Source organism: Colias philodice, chromosome 28 (assembly GCF_061535455.1).
Source record: "Colias philodice isolate Cphi_HAF_F1 chromosome 28, ilColPhil1 Martin Lab GWU primary, whole genome shotgun sequence".
Classification (NCBI taxonomy): Eukaryota; Metazoa; Arthropoda; class Insecta; order Lepidoptera; family Pieridae; genus Colias; species Colias philodice.
In genome coordinates, this window is record NC_143113.1 from 4,127,868 (window position 1) to 4,147,897 (window position 20,030).

At 34.0% G+C, this 20,030-nt stretch overlaps 5 protein-coding genes and 1 pseudogene across 5 annotated transcripts; 2 read left to right on the top strand and 4 right to left on the bottom strand.

The window, feature by feature from the left end:
- Positions 1 to 611: 611 nt before the first annotated feature.
- LOC149476311 (chorion class A protein Ld19-like) lies at positions 612 to 1,889 on the bottom strand. Its single transcript, XM_089712362.1, has 2 exons — positions 1,839 to 1,889; positions 612 to 1,079 (listed from the first exon to the last, which is right to left on the bottom strand). The coding sequence occupies exons 1-2, from the start codon at positions 1,887 to 1,889 to the stop codon at positions 612 to 614; spliced, it is 519 nt and encodes a 172-aa protein (XP_089568488.1).
- A 6,621-nt stretch (positions 1,890 to 8,510) lies between these two features.
- Positions 8,511 to 9,421, bottom strand: LOC149476312 (uncharacterized). The gene is made up of 2 exons (XM_089712378.1): positions 9,375 to 9,421; positions 8,511 to 8,904 (listed from the first exon to the last, which is right to left on the bottom strand). The coding sequence occupies exons 1-2, from the start codon at positions 9,417 to 9,419 to the stop codon at positions 8,512 to 8,514; spliced, it is 438 nt and encodes a 145-aa protein (XP_089568504.1). The 5' UTR covers positions 9,420 to 9,421; the 3' UTR covers position 8,511.
- A 538-nt stretch (positions 9,422 to 9,959) lies between these two features.
- LOC149476313 (chorion class B protein PC10-like) lies at positions 9,960 to 10,782 on the top strand. Its single transcript, XM_089712373.1, has 2 exons — positions 9,960 to 10,037; positions 10,375 to 10,782. The coding sequence occupies exons 1-2, from the start codon at positions 9,987 to 9,989 to the stop codon at positions 10,780 to 10,782; spliced, it is 459 nt and encodes a 152-aa protein (XP_089568499.1). The 5' UTR covers positions 9,960 to 9,986.
- Positions 10,783 to 12,557: 1,775 nt separating this feature from the next.
- LOC149476314 (chorion class CB protein PC404 pseudogene) lies at positions 12,558 to 13,157 on the top strand (annotated as a pseudogene).
- An 887-nt stretch (positions 13,158 to 14,044) lies between these two features.
- Positions 14,045 to 15,375, bottom strand: LOC149476315 (chorion class A protein Ld5). Its single transcript, XM_089712382.1, has 2 exons — positions 15,325 to 15,375; positions 14,045 to 14,434 (listed from the first exon to the last, which is right to left on the bottom strand). Exons 1-2 carry the CDS (start codon positions 15,373 to 15,375, stop codon positions 14,045 to 14,047), a joined length of 441 nt encoding a protein of 146 aa, XP_089568508.1.
- Positions 15,376 to 18,249: 2,874 nt separating this feature from the next.
- LOC149476316 (chorion class CB protein PC404-like) lies at positions 18,250 to 19,234 on the bottom strand. Its single transcript, XM_089712359.1, has 2 exons — positions 19,187 to 19,234; positions 18,250 to 18,729 (listed from the first exon to the last, which is right to left on the bottom strand). Exons 1-2 carry the CDS (start codon positions 19,232 to 19,234, stop codon positions 18,250 to 18,252), a joined length of 528 nt encoding a protein of 175 aa, XP_089568485.1.
- Between the last annotated feature and the right edge of the window lie 796 nt (positions 19,235 to 20,030).

Below are 20,030 nucleotides of genomic sequence, written 5' to 3' on the forward strand. Positions count from 1 at the left end.
AATTACTAGCCAGAAAATGTGATAGGTTTGCTGTCACAACAAAAAAAAATTACCTAAATGTATGCTATTTTCCGGCTCTTGTAAACAAGTTCATTTCTCAAAGTCTATAAGCTTTTACAATAAACTTAAAAGCATTTAAGATGTAGTAGACTCAAAACTTATAATATTTAATTTAATTCAGGTAACCCATAGATATAGTTAGACGTAAATGAAGTAGAATATTGTCGCTTAGGAACGCTTAAGAATCTGACATCATTTAATTGAAAAAAAAAATGTTGTAAAAGTTAGAGTTTAGAGTTCCTTGACGGCTCTTCTCTCTAGAAACTATTTTCAGAACCGGTGATGATTATATTATGTATAGTATAGTGATTATATTAAATTATGTATTTTGACGATTCAAATGCGTCTTGTTACTTGTAGAACAAATAAATTCTTGATTTTAATTTTAATCAGTTGTAATGATAGTAATACAAAGAAAAGTACTATAGCGTAATCGATTTTAGAATTTGTATCATAAAATGTTTGATTCCCTTAAAATGGAGGTTTATTCCTCAACAAAATGGATTGTTAATGAAACAAAAAACAAACATTTAAACTATATATTTAATAAATCAATAAGCACATCCACATCCGCAGCTACCAGCGATGGTGACGACACCACCAGCTGGCAGGTCTCCCGCGAAGCGCACAGCACCGAGGATTGGCACTTGACCGGTGACCAGGGTGGTACCGGCTACTGGCATCTCTCCGAACACGGTGACGTCACCGATGCCTTCACCGCCGTACGCTCCTATCGCTTCATACGGACCATAACCGCACGGTCCAAAACCAGCGAAAAGACCAATAGGAGCTTCGATAATAGGTCCAAATGGTCCAACAAATTCTCTTGCTCTAGGGTAGTAATCCAATGGATAAGCGTATTCAACTATTTCACGTTCCAAAGGATATTGAGCGGGGGAGTTATATCCATACCAACCGGCCATTTCTGCTGCTGCAGCTGTAAGGCCTGCACCTGCACAATTTCCGAGGCCGAAACCGTTGCCATAGACCGCTGGTCCGATGATCGTGCTTAAAGCATTCTGGAAATACATTAGGTGTAAGTAAAATGAACATGAAAACAGTGAATTGAAGAAACCAGCAGATAGATCTTGATTAGAAAATGATCGTTGTGTTGTTAATAAAATTTGCTTTTAAATTATTCAGATAAGCTCAATACTCAGTAATTTAATATATCTACACTTTATTTGGAAGCTTCTGAATTAAGAAATCAAATTAAATATTATGGGTCGAAATACGCCAGAACAAAATGCCAAATGACCTCTGCATTTTTCAATTTTTTTTCCTGCAATTTGCCGCATTATAAAATTTTCTTTTTCACGAAATTATTATGCAATGTACGTCTTGAAATGAAGCAGATTAATTTATTCATAGACCATCTATAATAATCATCATCAAGACACAAATGAATGAGTTGGTACCAATAAATTATGCCATGCTCCTACATGATGCGTAACGAAAATTGGCTAAAACTATGATCGTGTATCATGTACCAATGTTAAACTCATAAACAGTCTAAAGTCCATCTACAAGAGATTATTAATAACATAAATACTATTTATAACAACTATCCTGGCCGGCAATGTTGTTTCTAAATAAAAAAAAAGTTGGGAACTTTTTTTTTCTTAATTCAAATTTGGCGCCTTCATTTTTTTTTTTTGTAAATGTCAATCGATGACCGCCATCTTATAATTATTGCGGCTATCGTTAATTAAAAAAGTATTCACGAAAATAGCATATTTTTGGTATTTTTTTCAAATCTAGGATATCTAAAAGCTTACCTGGACCAAGAAAGCTTGGATGCATAGAACTATGAACGATTTTGAAGACATGTTTGCAAATAATAGTTTGTTAATTGTTCTATGATGCTTTTATATGTCATTTAAACACGCATTGGGGTTGTGTAGTGAAATTAATAGGCCAAAAGAAATTGGCCTAAGTAATAGATAAGATTTGTACTTACATGGACACGGTACTTTTATTTTTTTAAATAAATTGGACATTATTTTCATTTTATTAACCTAAATTATAGAGGTTAAAAAAAAATAAAATAATTTGGAAAATCCAAAAGTGCACGCCTCATAATTTTTTTTAATAAATATTTATTAATTATTATTTTTGTTTATTTAATAACAATTAAACCACATCGAATCAGACCCTGAAAAATGAAAGGGTTCTATTCCTGAGCATACTCAAGCGTAAGAGAAAAAAAAAGACTCGATTAGTAAAGTATTTCGGTCGCTATCGTGTTAACAAGAAAAAGGATCCGCACATACAGACACACGGACGTCCAAGACAGAACTTTTTTAAACTGTTTTTTAACTAGTTTAAATAACAAAAATGACATCTAAAATATCATGAACGTTAAAAATAGTGTTTTTTCTTAATATGTGTGTGTATGTATTATCTTACAAGTGCAATGTATGATACATAAAGACATTTTAAGTTTGAAAAATCAGATGTTTTGCGCGAAGTGACAGTAGTACCCACCTCAACGCTTCGCTTATGAGGCGTGCAATAAGTCAATAAACTTAGAATAACCACGAAAAACAGCAAGAATCGCAAATTCCTTGTATGTGCATTACCAGATAAAAAAAAAACTTTCTAATTATTAAAAAAAAGCAGATCTCAATAAGTTTGAATTTCAATTTTAGAACAGTATACAAAACTTGAAAAATGTTTCAAAATGTCTGTAAAGTTGAAGTGTGGTGCTGACTTGCTGCATGGAAATTGAAATTATTGGATTATATCGCTATCACATTGCAAAAAGGTAAATATATAGGTACATAGATAGCAAATATATACAGAACCACATTAAAAAAAGAAAAAGCATGGCGCTAATGCATTTCAAAACTTTCGATTAGTTTCAATTCTAACAATAGTATTAAATATTTTACGAAATCAATGATAGTCTGTTGTTTTTGAATAGAATACTTGTGTATTAGCTAATTTTCTATGATAATATAGTTTTATTTAGTAGATTCATACAAACATACAGAGACGCTAGACACGGATGTTATTAATTTTGCTCTATGTGGATATTTTAACGATAATTTTAAGAAATATTCACGTATACAATATAAAGTATATGAAACTTAAAAATTATATCATAAAACTATTTTTCGCCCGCAGCTTAGCCTGCGTAGTCAAAAGAGAAACCGTATAGTTCCCGTTCACATAAGAATTTCGAGATAAGAATTATCCTATGTGTTAATCCAATTTACCCTCTATGTGTGTGCCAAATTTCATAGAAATCAGTACTGCAGTTTTTCCGTGAAGGAGTAACAAACATAGAAAAGCATTACAAGCATTTATAATAATTATACATTAAAAAATATTAGGTATACAGTAATATGAATCAAACGCAAACAAAGTTTCAAAATGAAATGCCAAAAAATTTAATGCATAGAAAATTTAAAATATGGTTAGCGGAATAATTTTTCTATTCTTTAAGATAATCAGTTAATGTATTTATTATTAATAAAAACGTGTTAATTTTAATGTTATATATTCTGCAATGTTTACGTGAAAAATTTGTATGCCAATTGTTTGGCGAATTGTGTGGACTATTTTATTAATTAAATCATGTGACCTTTTGTCACAGAATACATAATAGTAGCTAAACGCTACAGAACGGACACTCTCCGCCTCCCGCCAAAATTAAACTTACCTCACCCCCGCGCGATCAGACATAAAATGGGCCATATTTTTCTGCAAGGACGATACGCAACGAAGATTGACAACATTAATCAAATTGACTTAAAGTAATTTTATTATTTTGGATTTGTGATTATCGTTTTTCGTAGAAAATGGTTAGATATTGTGCTGTTTACGGATGTATTTCATCAAAAAACGCGAATTTTTTTTTACGCTAGTTACAAATGTGCCAAGTGCCAACCATAAAGCGTTAACACACACATTTGCAGTCTCTACAGTGTGACTGTCAAAACGATCATTTTGTATGGAGTGTCCGGGGTGTGCTTTTGTATTACCACAATTCTGACAAATAATTAATTTGAATTTGAATTTAATCTTAATCAAAATCTTAACCCTATTATGTCTTATTGTGTGTGTTCACTTGAAGAAATGTATGTATGTCCTATAGAAAAATTACAATTTGCGAAAGAACATGCACTCTGAATTCGTAATCTCACTCAAACAAACACTCAAACATTTATTTATTCAATTAGACTTCTTCCAGAAGCACTTTTGAATCGTCATTACATTTTTTAAATTTACCACCGATTCGGAAAGCAGTATCTATGGAGAAGAACCGGCAAGAAACTCCATAGTTGCTCTTTTAAAGTCATGTCCATATACAATATAATTTTACATTACATGTTACTTACATCTAACTACATAATATTATATATTATGATAATATGCCAAAGAACTGTCCTGTTAGAGCGAGCGCGCACGAGCAACTTTGTCTCCGCAACTATTTTGTCTCTCCGCCCAGACTTTTTTGTCCGCGGGTTCGGAGACAAGCCCGCGACGCAACTGTCGCCCTATCTATTGGTTTCAATGCAAGTGCGCGCACGGCGACAAAAATGTTGCCGGTCGGCGGCCTCCGGCCAGTTGCCGCGTAACCAGCGTAGCGATAGTACGTATTTATGTCAACGTATTTATTCTCGTACACAGTAGTTTTTAACCGACTTCGCAAAAAGGAGGAGGTTATCAATTCGGCCGGTATATTTTTTTATGTATGTACACCGATTACTCCGAGGTTTCTGAACCGGTTTACGTGATTCTTTTTTTTTTTGATGCGGAATGGTGTGGAATTGGTCCCATAAATTTTATTCGGATAAGCCCAGTAGTTTTTATTTTATGAGCATTTTTGTCTGGTCTCGATGACTTAATTGAAATGTAGCAAGTAACTTTGATTCATTTCCAGGAAACCGATTGAGCTGAAATTTTGTATACGCATGTAAATTGGATAGCGATAAAACATTATTATGAGATAGAGCTGATTTGATGATGGAATCGGAAGGTGGCCATAGGAACTTAGTAATATATTGACTCAACTTTATCGAGGTTGAGCTCGTTTGATTCGTGTTGAAAAATACACTAAAAAGTATCTATTAAATAAAAACTACTTTACTTTTTACAATTACGATTACATATCTATACTAATATTATAAAGAGGAAAGGTTTGTAGGTATGTATGGTTTTCAGTTTTCACGCATAAACTACTGAACCGATTACATTGAATTTAGCACACATATAGAGGGTAACTTGGATTAACACATAGGATAGGTTTCATCCCGGAAATCCCACGGGAATGGGAACTATGCGGGACAAGAGCACAGACCACAACCGTCTCTTCGAAATCCATGTTGATAAATGCAGAAAATTTTAAATAAAAAGTTGCGTTGCTGTCGCTTTCGTGTGCGCATCGTTCAAAACTTTGCGAGGAGACAGCGACAGAGACAAAATAGTTGCCGGGCAACTAAGTTGCTCGTGCGCGCTCGCTCTTATTCTTACGCGACAACCCTCCATGGATTTTCATCTTCCATATATTCCTGAATGATGAACTACTTAATACATTTTTTAAATAAGTTTTAAATTTAACACTACTAAACTCTTTAATACTATGAGGAATTCTATTGTAAAAACGTATACCTTGGCCCATAAATGAATTTTTAACTTTAGCTAACCTATAAAATGGCATTTCAATTTTATTTCTATTCCTTGTGCCATAACAGTGTCTATCTCCTACTTTTGTGTGTAAGTCCGCGTTTTTGTGTACATGTAAAACATTATTAAATATATACTGTGATGGTACAGTGAGGATACCAATATTCTTAAAGAGATCTCTGAGTGAGTCCCGAGCACGTAAATTATATATAGAGCGTATGGCTCTTTTCTGTAATATAAATATAGTTTCTATATCTGCAGCCCTGCCCCATAGTAGAATTCCATAGGACATAATGCTATGAAAGTAGCTAAAATAAACCAATCTAGCCGTATCTTCATCGGTGAGATGCCTTATTCTTCGAACTGCATATGCAGCTGAGCTGTGCTTAGCAGCCGCGGTGGTGGCAACATGGGTCCCCCATTGTAGCTTCTCATCTAGTGTCAAACCAAGAAAACACGGTGCATTTACATCCAACGAGCGAATGCTCATTAGAATGAGAACAATATAACATAATTTCTATGTCAAATTATTTTAGTGTGAACAGGCGTAGAGCATTCTTTCGTTGTTCAGTGTATTCGAAAAGATTCTATAGTGAAGTCCCATGTCCCCTAGTGGGGTAAGGGGCAGATGCATTATACATCTGTTTCACTGAACTTCTTTCGGGACAAGTAGGTGAACAGCCTTCTGTGCCCCGCCAGACCGAGACATTTTTTTTCTTCGTCTCCACCGGGAATCGAACCTCACCTCACGCGTCAACCACTGTACCAAGGAGGCGGTCGAAAAGATTATATGCAATGTTCTAATACTGAACGACACTGAATACAAGTTTTCGTTTACACTAAAAGATTATGAAATAATGATCTTGCTCTAACTCTAGCTCTATGTTCGTTTGATGTTAATGCACTGTATGTACGTTTTCAGATTCGTAATTAAGAGATATCTTTGACATACAGAAATCGTCAAGATTGAGAAACAATGGCAGGTAACTTTAATATACACCTATAGGTGTTACATTTCTTAAATCTTCTTTATACTAATAATCACTGCATAGTATAAAACAAAGTCGCTTTCTCTGTCCCTATGTCCCTTTGTATGCTTAAATCTTTAAAACTACGCAACGGATTTTGATGCGGTTTTTTTTAATCGATAAAGTGATTCAAGAGGAAGGTTTTAGTATATAATTCATTAGGTTTTAGACAAAGCGGGCGAAGCCGCGGGCGGTAAGCTAGTAAATTTGTAAAGTACTGTAGGTATTTAAAATAAATTAATTGTAATTGAGAAAAAGTTTCTATAATAAAGTCAGATGTATTTATATGTTAACTTGCTGGTTGTGCTTTAAATTAAAATATGTGGCAGCTTCACGTGAAAATCTATACTTATTATTTTTATTTAATATCTATTATAAAGCTGAAGAGTTTGTTTGTTTGAACGCGCTATTCTCAGGAAATACTTGACTGATTTGAAAAATTCTTTCAGTGTTACAAATCCCATTTATCGAGGAAGGCTATAGGGTATTATCATCACGCTAAGAACAACAGGAGCGGAACACTGCGAGTAAAACCACGGGGCATAGGTAGTATGTTATAATTATCAGGTAATTTTATTTTATATATTATTCTTGTATCTATAAAACGTATACAACATGATGTAATTTTACCTAAACCTGAGATAGTTGTCCAAAGAAAATTTATGACCGAATTACATGAATTTTGTATGTATAAACACCTTAACATCATACATCTATTTATTTATGGGCTTGTATATGACGAAACTTTCCTTATTCGGTGTTATTCCTGTAATTGTATTTATGTAGGAAGTATGCGAAAAGAAAATATTTATATTGTTAGGATGATATTACAAGCACGTAACTTGTTTTGTTTCTATTTTAGTAAAAAGTTGAATTTTCAACGTTAATAGCCTTTATCATAATTATTGAAGTGAAACTTCTTTATCGGGGTAGGAAAAAAATTAGTGTGACATTTTTTTCGTTACGCGTGACATTTTTCCGTTACGCGCCATCTTTTTCTTATCCCTACCACGCGTGGTTCGACGTATTTCTGTAAAGTTGCATATAGTAAATTATTTTTTGAAAAATAAGGTCATAAAGAAGTTTCACTTCTTACGTGTGTACACTAGTACACGCATACATTTTTTTGAACAATATCTTTTTATTGAGTTATTAATTTATACTTTTAATTGATATCAAGAAGCAACTCTACATTTTCTCCAAAGAGAAACATAAGCACGGAAAATATCATAATATATTAGTATCTTCAGTATTTATTATCCTGTAGCTCATAAGTGATATAATGCTTTTGTACGTGTTATTATGATACCGTTGATCATACCGAGGACATCTAATTTTGTTTTTTGGTAAAATCGTCTCAGTGCCCACGATACAAGATTGCCTAGTGTGGGTACTATAGGTAATCCTTTTTAATATACCTTGATTAAGCCAATATGTGTAAAGCGTGCAACGTCAATCCAAGTGTATCTGTGTAAAAACATATGGTTTTTAAATAAATATATTTTTCATTTTTTCAATTAAGAATAAGATAAATGACCTAGTAATTACATGTAATTGAATAGGTAGTAAGAAACACAAAGCTTAAGCTTAATTGCTTTCCGAATCGGTGGTAAATATTAAAAATATGTAATGACGATTCAAAAGTGCTTCTAGAAGAAGTCTAATTGAATAAATAAATGTTTGAGTTTAAGAAGCTCGAATACTTAACTTCTACTCTCATATAAAGTGATGTGCATTAAAAGACAAGAACTCGATTCAAAATATATATTCGTCAAACATCGATCACAGTTCAGAAGTAAGGTCCTTTGCATCCACAGCCGCAGCTACCAGCGATGGTGACGACACCACCAGCTGGCAGATCTCCCGCGAAGCGCACAGCACCGAGGATTGGCACTTGACCGTTGACCAAAGTGGTACCAGCTACTGGCATCTCTCCAAACACGGTGACGTCACCGATGCCTTCACCGCCGTACGCTCCCGCGAGCTCTCCGAAGGGACCGGCGAAGGGACCAGCGAGGGGACCAGCTAGGGGACCGGCTAGAGGACCGTAGGGGCCGAGGGGACCTTCCAAGAGACCTCCGTAGGGACCAGCGAAGGGACCGCCGTATGGTGATCTGCAGGGACCAGATGGGACGATGATTTCAGCGCCGTAACCAGATGCGCATGGCTGGCAGAGTGCGCTCTGAAAACAATATAATATCTATTAGTTACAATTAAATGTATTGTAATTAAATAAATTAAATTAAATAAAAATCGATCGTAGTCTCAAATACTTTGCATTGAGTCTTGCAAAATATTTAACACTGATGTTTATGACCCGTGGATTTATCTACATCTCAAATAGAAAATAATTACAAAGAAAACGTTGCAAGAAGAAGATTAATCAAGTAACGTTAATTTAATATTAATTTTAATGATAAACAGAAATAAGCCTTCTTATCTATTAGCTAAAGATATAGGGCATTTATATTATGATAGTTAAGTTTCTAAACTTCGTCGTTAAAGTTGATATAAGTATGTTTGTATACGTTGCCGAATTTATCAAAAGGATATCTATAAGAGCCTATATTTTCTTCTCACGGTACACTTTCCACCTATGCTATATCACACTTTTTCTTAAAAAAGTTTAAAATGTTGAGAATAAATATTTACCTGGACCAGGCAGAAGCTGGCTAGCACAAAGGCGAGTGAAGACATGTTTGGTGTTTGTAAATAAATTATATGGAATTCTTGTAAATACTTCACTTTTATAGTACATTGGGTTTCGTCTTACGAAATTATATTTGTAGCGCGTCGTCATAGATAACGCATGTAATTAGGTTATACTTTGTGGAATTCCTGAGTGATTAAGGTTCAAAAGAAACTGTATAATACAAGGTTAAACATACACACTTTCAAACAAATAGTCTTGTAATACTCCAGAGTTGAACCAAGCTAGAATATAAGACATTTAACGAAGGGGATAGAAATTTTTACGAGAACGGGATTTCGCGCGCTACCATGATGACATACACGCGAGAAAATCCGCGATTTCTAGCTAGTTTTGTACAATATATTTGCAATAAATCCACGTGTTTTTTAAAGAAATTGTTATTACAAAATAGAGACATATTAACACAGTAAAAACCACGATTGTTGCATAGTTACATCATATTTACGAAAGGCTTTCGAATTAACCGTGCTAATTATATAAATACTATATAATGTATTACTCATCCACTTGCCAACATACTTTAAAAGAAATATCAAGAAAATATAAAAAAAATGGTGTCCAAAACAGTTTTCATTTTCTGCGCGCAAGCCTTATTCATCCAGGTAATTACAACCATTACAACTATAATTATTTATATTCGCAATATAATACAAATAAATCTAAAAACAACGAATTAGTAACATCTTGACTAGCTACAGTTCTGATAAAAATTATTTTTTGTCGATAATAATCCTTTGTCACCTGCTATACTATACTATGCTATAAAATAAAGCAGTTTACATACGTGTTTTAAGCATCTAATTCTAGAAATTGGGATTCTACTTTCAAATTGAAATCAGTCATTTAGTTTTCTATACATTTCCATTTACAAAAATGCTTACCTTCAGGCTTCAACTGTAAAAACTACTTTCCTATTATTAATCTTCCTATTCTTCACAGTGTATAACAGCTTATGTCTGCGAACCAAAAGTCTACGAAGAGCCATGTACAAGATCTCTACCATTCAACGCGGCTTCACTCGCAGCGTCAAACGGTGGAAGCTTCACAATCACTAGCTCATCACCTATCGCTCCAACCGGCGTTACCATGAAATCAGACAACGCTTACGAAGGTCCCGTGAATGTCGGCGGGGAAATTCCTTTCCTCGGTGCTGTAGAGGTCGATGGCGCGTTACCTACAGCAGGTGCAGGGGGCATTTCATACGGCTGCGGCAATGGAAACGCAGCTATACTTAGTGAGAATTTGAACGGGAATAGAGTAGGTTATGGTGCGGGCTACGGTGCGGGGTACGGTGCGGAGTACGGTGCGGGGTACGGGTACGGACCAGTGTATAAGGGGTGTGCTTAAATATAGATAATTTTTAGTTATTTTTTTGTTTTATTTATCCTTTTTTACTGCTAGACTGCTAGCTGTTTTTATTGTTACGTGTTTGAAAATAATAGTTTCCCGTTAACTCAACAAATAAATATTATACATTAAATGTTAAGGAAAATATGCTTTTCCGAGATACAACACCAACTTCAAACATAAATTATTCAGTTTTTAATATAAATTTTATTGTTAGTTTTTAACATCTATACTTGAAGTAAAATCAATTAATAATAAAATTGACAAATTATTTAACAATGAATAAGATTATCAATCTCCTATACATTCTCATTTTTCTTCGTATACTTGATAGTAAACCGAAATCAAAATCTCATACGCATGTAACATTAAGATAACAAATGATGAAATTTCATTCGATTAAACTTACAAAACACGTAATATTTCTGTATATAATGATAAATCTGATGAATTGATACCAGTAGTGTTTGTTTTATATAAGATGTTTTCCAAAATAATTATTTTGTCGCTTAGCTGCGCTCTCATTCAGGTATATTTTTATATTTGAGGAAATTGTACCTAATTATATTTTTATAATATGTCAATGTGTCATTTCTTAATTGGTGTAAAGTTAGTGGCATTACTCTTTCATTGAAATGTTATGAAAAAGATAATTTTAAAATTGCGTTAATGTAATTGAAGAAGAATCTTAATTAAACTATTTTAATTTAACACGTTCACTGCGGCACCTAAAATGCCAAACTTACCGTTGTTGCGGCATGTCTTCCATAATTCACATCGGCAAGTTCACCACTGTGCGTCATGAGCCATTTTTATCACATCGCACCTTCTGACTTTGAAGGTTAATAATTTCATGAAATTTCAAGATATTTTAAAAAAATTTTTTTCAGATAATAGTATATATAGTCTAGTATATACCGCATGAATAGCTTTTAGTTTGACCGAATAGTTTAAAAGATATGAGGGAAAATGTAAACCCCTGATTTTGTGAAAAATTATTTGCCATCCCGCACTGCGTTGATACGGCATGTTTACAGTAATAGCGATGGGAAACACTGTAAAATAAAACATCGATATCGATATAAAGCAATTTTGTATATTTCAGTCTGTTTGTTAACAGATAACGAGATCGTCGATACAAAAAAAAACACATATAAAACAAGGTACTTGATAGAGTACTATCAGGAAATTGTTCAGTAACTTTTGTTTTAATTTGTTCAGTAACTTTTGTTTTAATGTTTTATATTATTTTCACAACTGTCATCACATTTTTGCATTTATGCTACGAAATAAAAGAAAGTAAAAAAACTAAAGCCTTTAAGGTATCATTGTCATTTAAAAAAACTCAAAAGAAAAGTGCTTCGGTCCTGGTGCATCACTATGCGAGACTGACACGCGGCGCGCTCGCAGTACAGTGCGGCATGAGGTGCTTGTCCATGGCAAAATATTTGACATGCCGCACACAAAAGAAACGGTTTCTTTTCTATGCGTTGGTCCAATATTTTGCCATACGATTTTTAAACGAAATTGAGTCCTACTTCAAACTGTGATCACAAAAATATATTTGTCTCTTTTCTAGTCATTGATTAACATATAAAAAACCTCGCCGCACCACGGTGAAAACTGCGATTTTGGGCGCCGCACTGTGGTGTAGTCGCTGATGGCCCGATACTGGACATGCCGCAGTGAACGTGTTAAATAAAACATTAATCAAATCAATCAAACAAACATCTAATTTAAATTTGCATTCTTATCATTTAAGCGTTTGTTTTTTTTATGTAAAACTTTACAGATAATACAGGCCCAATACATTAACAACCCAGGTCTTGGCAACCCGAATTACCCTGGCAACGCATTCGCAAACACAGGCTATGGCAACGCTAACTTTGCACTGGCAAACGCAGAAGCAGCGGCATACAACAATCTAGCGTATGGCAATACTCTAGCCAATGGCATGTCTATGAACCCTGCTTTTGCTAACATGGCATCTTATGGTCCAGAAGGTTTCAATGGTGGTGGTTTAATGGTGACTAGTTCTTCACCCATTGCACCAAGTGGTGTATCTGTACTATCAGAGAATTTATTAGTAGAAGGACCACTAGCTGTGACTGGACAAATGCCATTTTTGGGAGTTGTATCTGTGGAAGGACCTCTGTCTGCGACTGGACAAGGTGCTGTGTCGTATTCGTGTGGCAATGGCAACGTTGGAATGGTTGGCGAAAACTTGAATGGCATTCCCGCTGCTGGCATTCCGAATAATGGCATTAATAATGGCTTCAATGGCATGAATATGCCAGGTAGAGGTTATTCGGGTAGTGGCTTGGGAGGTTATTAATTGTATTGTATGTTTTAATAAATTATTATTTTATATTAAACTATTGTTTTATTTAAATGAAATTTTCTGTAAAATAAACAATCTACAGACAGTAACTATACCTAAGAAACATATTCTGACCTATATCCATATACCAGTATTAAAAGCTCTTCATTTTCAAAAAAAAATGTTGTGTGGTTTTATGAAACCACGGTAAAAGTGAAACTGTTAGAACGGTTCCGAACACTGCTTTGTGTAGCGCATGTCGCGTGACGGTCGGCTGCCGAGTAGGTATACCTACTACGCGATACACGCGACATGCGCTACACAACCCAAAAAGTTTGAGACGATGTAATAAAAGTTTCACTTTAAAAATAACAACTAGGTACCTACATGACAAGTTCTACGAATAATTCTACGAGTCATTTCTAGTGAAAGTAAAAATAAAACGCCTGTTCGCTTATGTTAGCAAAATAGACCATACAGAATATTTGTCAAGGAAATGTTATCATGATATTCGTTAAAAGTAAGATTCACATTTATTATTCAAATGCAAATGTAGTGAAAAGACGATTATGGAAAAATGCATTTTGCAGTTGCAGTCCCTAAATAAATATTTGATTGATATGTATTTATAAATGTAAGAAAGCATGTGGTAAACCAGGTCAACCTAAAAGATATTATAATACCTAACTATGACTATGACTATCTCACTCGCATCAAGAGGTTGCTTTTTTAGATTTTTCATAAAATATTTATAAAACCTAGGTACTAAATTTCTTGCGTTTGATGCATACTTTAATTTAATGTAGAGCCTTTCAATCGAGTTAAAAAACATTAGTATGTTACGTATCAAAAGAAGTCTTGGTAATTTTAGGTGCTAATAAAATACATAAATCAAGTCAAAGCTTGTATTTTTCATTGCTCAATGCTATAGACGTGTCCAATTTAGTAGTAGGGTCCTCTGCATCCACAGCCGCAGCTACCAGCGATGGTGACGACACCACCAGCTGGCAGATCTCCCGCGAAGCGCACAGCACCGAGGATTGGCACTTGACCGTTGACCAAAGTGGTACCGGCTACTGGCATCTCTCCGAACACGGTGACGTCACCGATGCCTTCACCGCCGTAAGCTCCCGCGAGCTCTCCGAAGGGACCAGCGAAGGGGCCAGCGAGGGGACCGGCTAGGGGACCGTAGGGGCCAGCATAGGGACCGGCGTAGGGTCCGTATGGGCCTTCCAGGAGAGCGCCGGAGCAGGGGCTGGCGGGGAGGTAGGGGCCAGGGCCGATGCCGTAGCCGAGACCGGCTCCAGAGCAGCCGCAGCTTGCTAAAGCATTCTGGAAAGACAGTAATACATTAATAAAGAAGATTGAAATGTTTTCTTATATCTCTTATCATGCCGTGTTCGTTTATTAAGAAAATCATATAGTGAATCAATTCACAAACACAACAAATTAATAATGTTCTTGTTCATATGATGTATTTTTAAATCAATGAACGCAGTTCATATCTGTATTACCTTAAAATATCATGTTTCAAAACAAACATAAGGTAAAACGGTCCAATAGTTGATAATAATAATGCCAATAGGTTACTAATTCAAAGTTTCGCAATGTTTGCACTATCAACTTACATGCCCTATTAAAATTACCTATAAAAATAATGCAAGACAATGCTTGAAATAGTCTTTGCGAAGATATCTAAATTACACAATTCCAATGAACAATTTTCCTCACAATATTTTATGAATCACTTTCGATGCAATGTTGTCATCTTCATCGATATTTTTAAAGTGAAACTTTTATTACATCGTCTCAAACTTTTTGGTCTGTGTAGCGCATGTCGCGTGTATCGCGGCTGCCGAGTAGGTATACCTACTCGGCAGCCGACCGTCACGCGACATGCGCTACACAAAGCAGTGTTCGGAACCGTTCGAACAGTTTCACTTTTACCGTGGTTTCATAAAACCACACAACATTTTTTTTAAATAATAAAAGTAAAAATTATTATTAATAATTACAACTTTCTCAAACGAATGCAATGAAATTAAATTTTCGATATCTGTCTGTTTGTCCAAATCAACTAAAACTTAACTTTACCGATTTTGAAAATTCTTTCACAAACAGAGAGCCTTATTCCTAACTGACATAAACTGCTTATCCTTTAAATCTTATCCGAGAAGTTGTTTCATAAAATTAAAGTCTATTTTATAATTAAATGTTTTTACCTGGAGCAAGCAAGCTTGCAAGCAGAGCACGAAAATAGCAAAGGAAGACATATTTGATTTGACCTGAAGCTCGTTTCAGAATAATACATCCAAAACTACATTCACCTTATATACTTATTGACCTATATTTGTACATAGTATTGCGTTATTTTACGTGCCATATTTATTGTAATTAAATAGTGTTCTATATAAAAATGCGTAATTTTTATCGACGAAAACTTATTAACGGTATTTCGTATTTTGGTATTTTGTTTTTAAAAACTAGTTATAAGATAATCTCTAAAGTTTAAAGTTTATTCAATTAGTATGACGTCACATTAATTCACGTCACGTAAAATTAATTTCATTACCCAAAAACTTCTCTGTCTGTCTTGCATTCTTCAATTTCAAGTTTTAATATAATACACAATCATAAATATTTCTATTATGTATTCCTCCTACTTTTACATTCATGCAACCAATCAATCATATTGTGCCAGAAAGCTTGGCTACTAAACAATATTATATGTATTACTCACAGAGTATTCCATACGCTTTGTATAAAACTTGATAAATTATATACTAAAACCTTCCTCTGAAATTACTCTATCTATTAAAAAAAACTGCTTTAAAATCAGCTACGTAGTTTTAAAGATTTAAGCATACATAGAGCTGAACAGACAGCCATAATGACTTTATTTCATAGTCCCATTTCTTCCCAATCTATGAGAAGAAATCGTGGAAATGTCTAACTTCATAGACAAATACATTTAAAAACTACACGTCTTAGTTCATGCTCTACATTTTTCTCTATTATAATCAAACTAGTTTACCGCCCGCGGCTTCGCTCGCTTTGTCTAAAACCTTATAAATTATATACACTAAAACCTTCCTCTTGAATCACTCTATCTATTAAAAAACACCGCATCAAAATCCGTTGCGTAGTTTTAAAGATTTAAGCATACAAGCGGACATAGAGACAGAGAAAGCGACTTTGTTTTATACTATGTATGTACTTAGGTAGTGATGATGCTTCCAGAATATAACAAATGAATAGAATAATTATTTGAACGTTGTCTGCATAATCTTTATGCCACTAATGCAGAAATCAACATGACTTAGAATTATTAACTTATAAAAATTTAACATTTTCCTATTATGAACACCAAAAAGTTGTTAATGAAAAAAATACCTACATACTTCTCTCTCTTGAAAACATTCATTCAAAATTTTTATATGAATCGCAAATTAATAAGGTACCGTAGTTCTTTCCATGTTGACGTTTTTTGTAAGTACCAATAAATGTAGATACTAAATTGAAATCGACAATAAAATTTCAACTCGATAAAGTTTCTTTAATTTAATAAAATATAAATGATACGTGCATATTTTCAACAGTTAATTGTAATATTTTTATTTAGTAACAGCACATAGAAATTATTGCTTACGATTGAAGCATTTTTGAACAACGACAATTAATTTCTAGATCGTATCAAATATATTATATTTTAAAAACATTTTTGTATGTTTGATACTCAAATATGCCGTAATTAACGGATCTGGATGAAAGTTGCTGCTGACGACAATTATTACTCGTACCTATCTAAAACGTAAGAAATATTGTTACAAAGATCGCTCTACAAAGATTCATTTGAATATAAATAAAATAATAATCAGGTCAGCAGTTCCAAATAAAGAGAATCATAAACATATAGACAGATATTAGTAGGACGTAACTAAGAATTATCACATACTATAGCTTTCCGTCCGCGGCTTCACCCGCGTTTTCAATGAAAAACCCGCATATCTTCCGTTCCCGTGGTATTTCCGGGATAAAACCTAAATTGTAATCGTTTCAGTAGTATTTGATGAAAGAGTAACAAACACACACACACCCATCCTCACAAACTTTCGCATTTATAATATTAGTAGGATTAGTAGAATGAAATGAGTGATTTTAAAAATTATACATAGAATTAATAAATAAATCTGTAACACTTGTCTTTAATTCTATTATTTTAATAGAGAGACAGTGAAATTCTAATTGTTCTTTCTGTTTATTTATTTTAGCAATTACCATGTTTTTTATGGGAATGATGAATCTGAATCTCCAAAGATTAGTTTTATCTTATACATAATATTAATATTAAATTAATATAGAGCCTGCAGGTCTAGTAGAAGAAGCAATAATTAATATAGAGCTAGATCTCTCTGTATTTGTACTTATGAATTATTAAAAACAATAGGGCTTATAAAACTTAAAACAAAATATGTAAAAATGTTTCAATAATTCTTATTTCGATGCATTTGCATCAAATGAGCGAATGCTCATTCTAACCCCACTATGTCAAATTATTTTAGTGTAAACAGGCGTAGAGCATTCTTTTGTTGTTCTTAGTGCGTTCGAAAAGATTCTATGCAATGTTCTAATACTGAACAACACTGAATACGAGTTTACGTTTACACTAAAAGATAATGAAAAAATCCTCTTGCTCTAGCTCTATGTTCGTTTGATGAAAATGCACCGATAGATATCGTTCGATTTGCACCATGAATCCATTCATATAATGTCGTTCATAATATGTTGAACTTTTATATGAAAAAAATGTATGAAATTTTTTGTAGAACACAATTATCTTTTCGCCAAATAATCGACGTAGAGCTGAAAACGTTATTGCTGTACGTCGATTATTTTGTTTCGATGATATCTAAAATGTTTTATTTTATTTTGATTGAAATTAATATCTTTCCACACCCCTTTTCATCCCCTAGTTAATTTAATTTTCGCACCAAAATTAGTGCATTTTTTTTTTCATTGTCATTCGTCATAAATTGCCGTGTGCAAAGTGTAACTAACACACAATCATTAATTTGTATAACACTCATAGGAATTAAAACAACAGCAAATATATTCTATCGTTTATTTATTCTAAATTAGAACTAAATCTAATTATAGCATGCACCATACGGCGCATTGTATTGAGCATATGCCATTTGCCCATAAGACCCAGGCGCATATCCCTGGGCAACTGCTCCATATCCATAACCCAGGTCTTCAGCCAACATAGCTACATTGCCATTACCACAACTGTATTGTATAGCACCAGCTCCCGCTGTAGGCAGAGGTCCCTCGACGCCAACTGCCCCTAAGAACGGAATCTGCCCAGACACGGCTAATGGTCCTTCATATGCGTTTTCAGATGTCATAGATACACCCACGGGAGCGATTGGAGACGAACTGGCGACGGCTAGACCGCCTCCGTTTGATGCGGATAGCATGGTGGGGTTGTAAGCACCGTTGGGGGCATATGCACTTGCTGGGGCAGCGTATTGCCCGTATGGGCCAGGGCCATATTGTGAGCATGGTGCGTAGGACGCATATGCGAGGTTCTCAGGGTAGTTGTTCATGCACTGAGCGGCGATGCTCTGTAAATAAGGAAAAATATATAATCTGTGTTATTTGTATGATGAATCAATTATAATCTGTGTTATTTGAATTGAATATGTAATGTGATGATGCATCATTATATCGTTGATATGATAATATTACAATGGGGTCGTTTCCAATGTATGTATGTTTCATGGCGCTACCTACGTATTTGTAGGTAAATATCGTGAAATAAATAATAAACATAAATACTCTAGGTTGTTTTTGTGATGAATGCAATTAGGTAGAGTGCAATTTTCTTTAGAAAAAAGCATTACTTCACTATCAAATTATAGTTATATTTTATGACGATTATCTCCAATCCCTCTTTCTCATTGGTATTAATTCTTAGATGTAATAATATAATAAATATAGTTTGGAGTCTAATAAACATTTAATAACTAGGTACACTAATGATTATGTATCGAATAAGTCAGAAGATTATTAAACCATTACCTGTAACAAGAACGCTTGAGCGCACAAGAAAACAATTTTGAAAGACATGTTGGTTCTAAAATACACTTGACAATGTAATTTAGAAATGTATGACCTATTTTATATTCCTACACTGCTTACAATGTGTTAATTGTCATGCAATATATGTCATAATGTTACATGCATTCTTAGAAAATGTGATATTAAATAATTATTATTACTTAACTGCATATTACATTGTGAAAATAATTGCCGTCTTTGTACCATTCTTAACTCAAACTCAACATTTATTTATTCAATTAGACTTCTTCTAGAAGCACTTTTGAAACGTCAATACATATTTTTAACATTTAGGTACCACCGATTCGGAAAGCAGTATCTATGGAGAAGAACCGGCAAGAAACTCCATAATGTTCATATTGTTATTGAATAAAATTTAGTTACTAAATTTCTATCAAGTCTAAAACGTTAAAATATGCTAGGATAGGCAAATGTCATCTATTTATTCGCAAATCGTACTTTTATAGTTGTCATTGCAAATCAGGATAAGAAATTTCCTATGCAATACATGCCGATCGAGCATTAAAATATGCAACTAAAATGGATGTGTTACTATCAAGGTGGAAATTTTCTATAAGCCTGCAGTACTTAAAATTCTATAGTCTGTAGATAGCAAATTTATCTGAAAGGGAACATTCCTTTATTTTTTAAAATAAATAGTTAAAACTGCATTCTATTATTTTAGAAAATTCACTTGCTATCGGTAATCGAACTAGTTGAAAATTCAATCTTTGAGCAGGCCACTTTTCCCGACTGCCTAAACAGATAGGTACTTAACAATTACAGGCGTATAATATAACCCTGA

What these genes read in the sequence shown, in the direction of transcription:
- LOC149476311 (XM_089712362.1), bottom strand. Translation starts at nt 1,889, where the DNA reads ATGTCTTCAAAATCGTTCATAGTTCTATGCATCCAAGCTTTCTTGGTC. An exon ending in TCCAAGCTTTCTTGGTCCAG is followed by an intron (nt 1,080 to 1,838) that starts GTAAGCTTTTAG and finishes ATGTATTTCCAG; the next exon opens with AATGCTTTAAGCACGATCAT.
- LOC149476312 (XM_089712378.1), bottom strand. Translation starts at nt 9,419, where the DNA reads ATGTCTTCACTCGCCTTTGTGCTAGCCAGCTTCTGCCTGGTCCAG. An exon ending in CCAGCTTCTGCCTGGTCCAG is followed by an intron (nt 8,905 to 9,374) that starts GTAAATATTTAT and finishes TATTGTTTTCAG; the next exon opens with AGCGCACTCTGCCAGCCATG.
- LOC149476313 (XM_089712373.1), top strand. Translation starts at nt 9,987, where the DNA reads ATGGTGTCCAAAACAGTTTTCATTTTCTGCGCGCAAGCCTTATTCATC. An exon ending in CGCAAGCCTTATTCATCCAG is followed by an intron (nt 10,038 to 10,374) that starts GTAATTACAACC and finishes TATTCTTCACAG; the next exon opens with TGTATAACAGCTTATGTCTG.
- LOC149476315 (XM_089712382.1), bottom strand. Translation starts at nt 15,375, where the DNA reads ATGTCTTCCTTTGCTATTTTCGTGCTCTGCTTGCAAGCTTGCTTGCTC. An exon ending in TGCAAGCTTGCTTGCTCCAG is followed by an intron (nt 14,435 to 15,324) that starts GTAAAAACATTT and finishes CTGTCTTTCCAG; the next exon opens with AATGCTTTAGCAAGCTGCGG.
- LOC149476316 (XM_089712359.1), bottom strand. Translation starts at nt 19,234, where the DNA reads ATGTCTTTCAAAATTGTTTTCTTGTGCGCTCAAGCGTTCTTGTTACAG. An exon ending in CTCAAGCGTTCTTGTTACAG is followed by an intron (nt 18,730 to 19,186) that starts GTAATGGTTTAA and finishes CCTTATTTACAG; the next exon opens with AGCATCGCCGCTCAGTGCAT.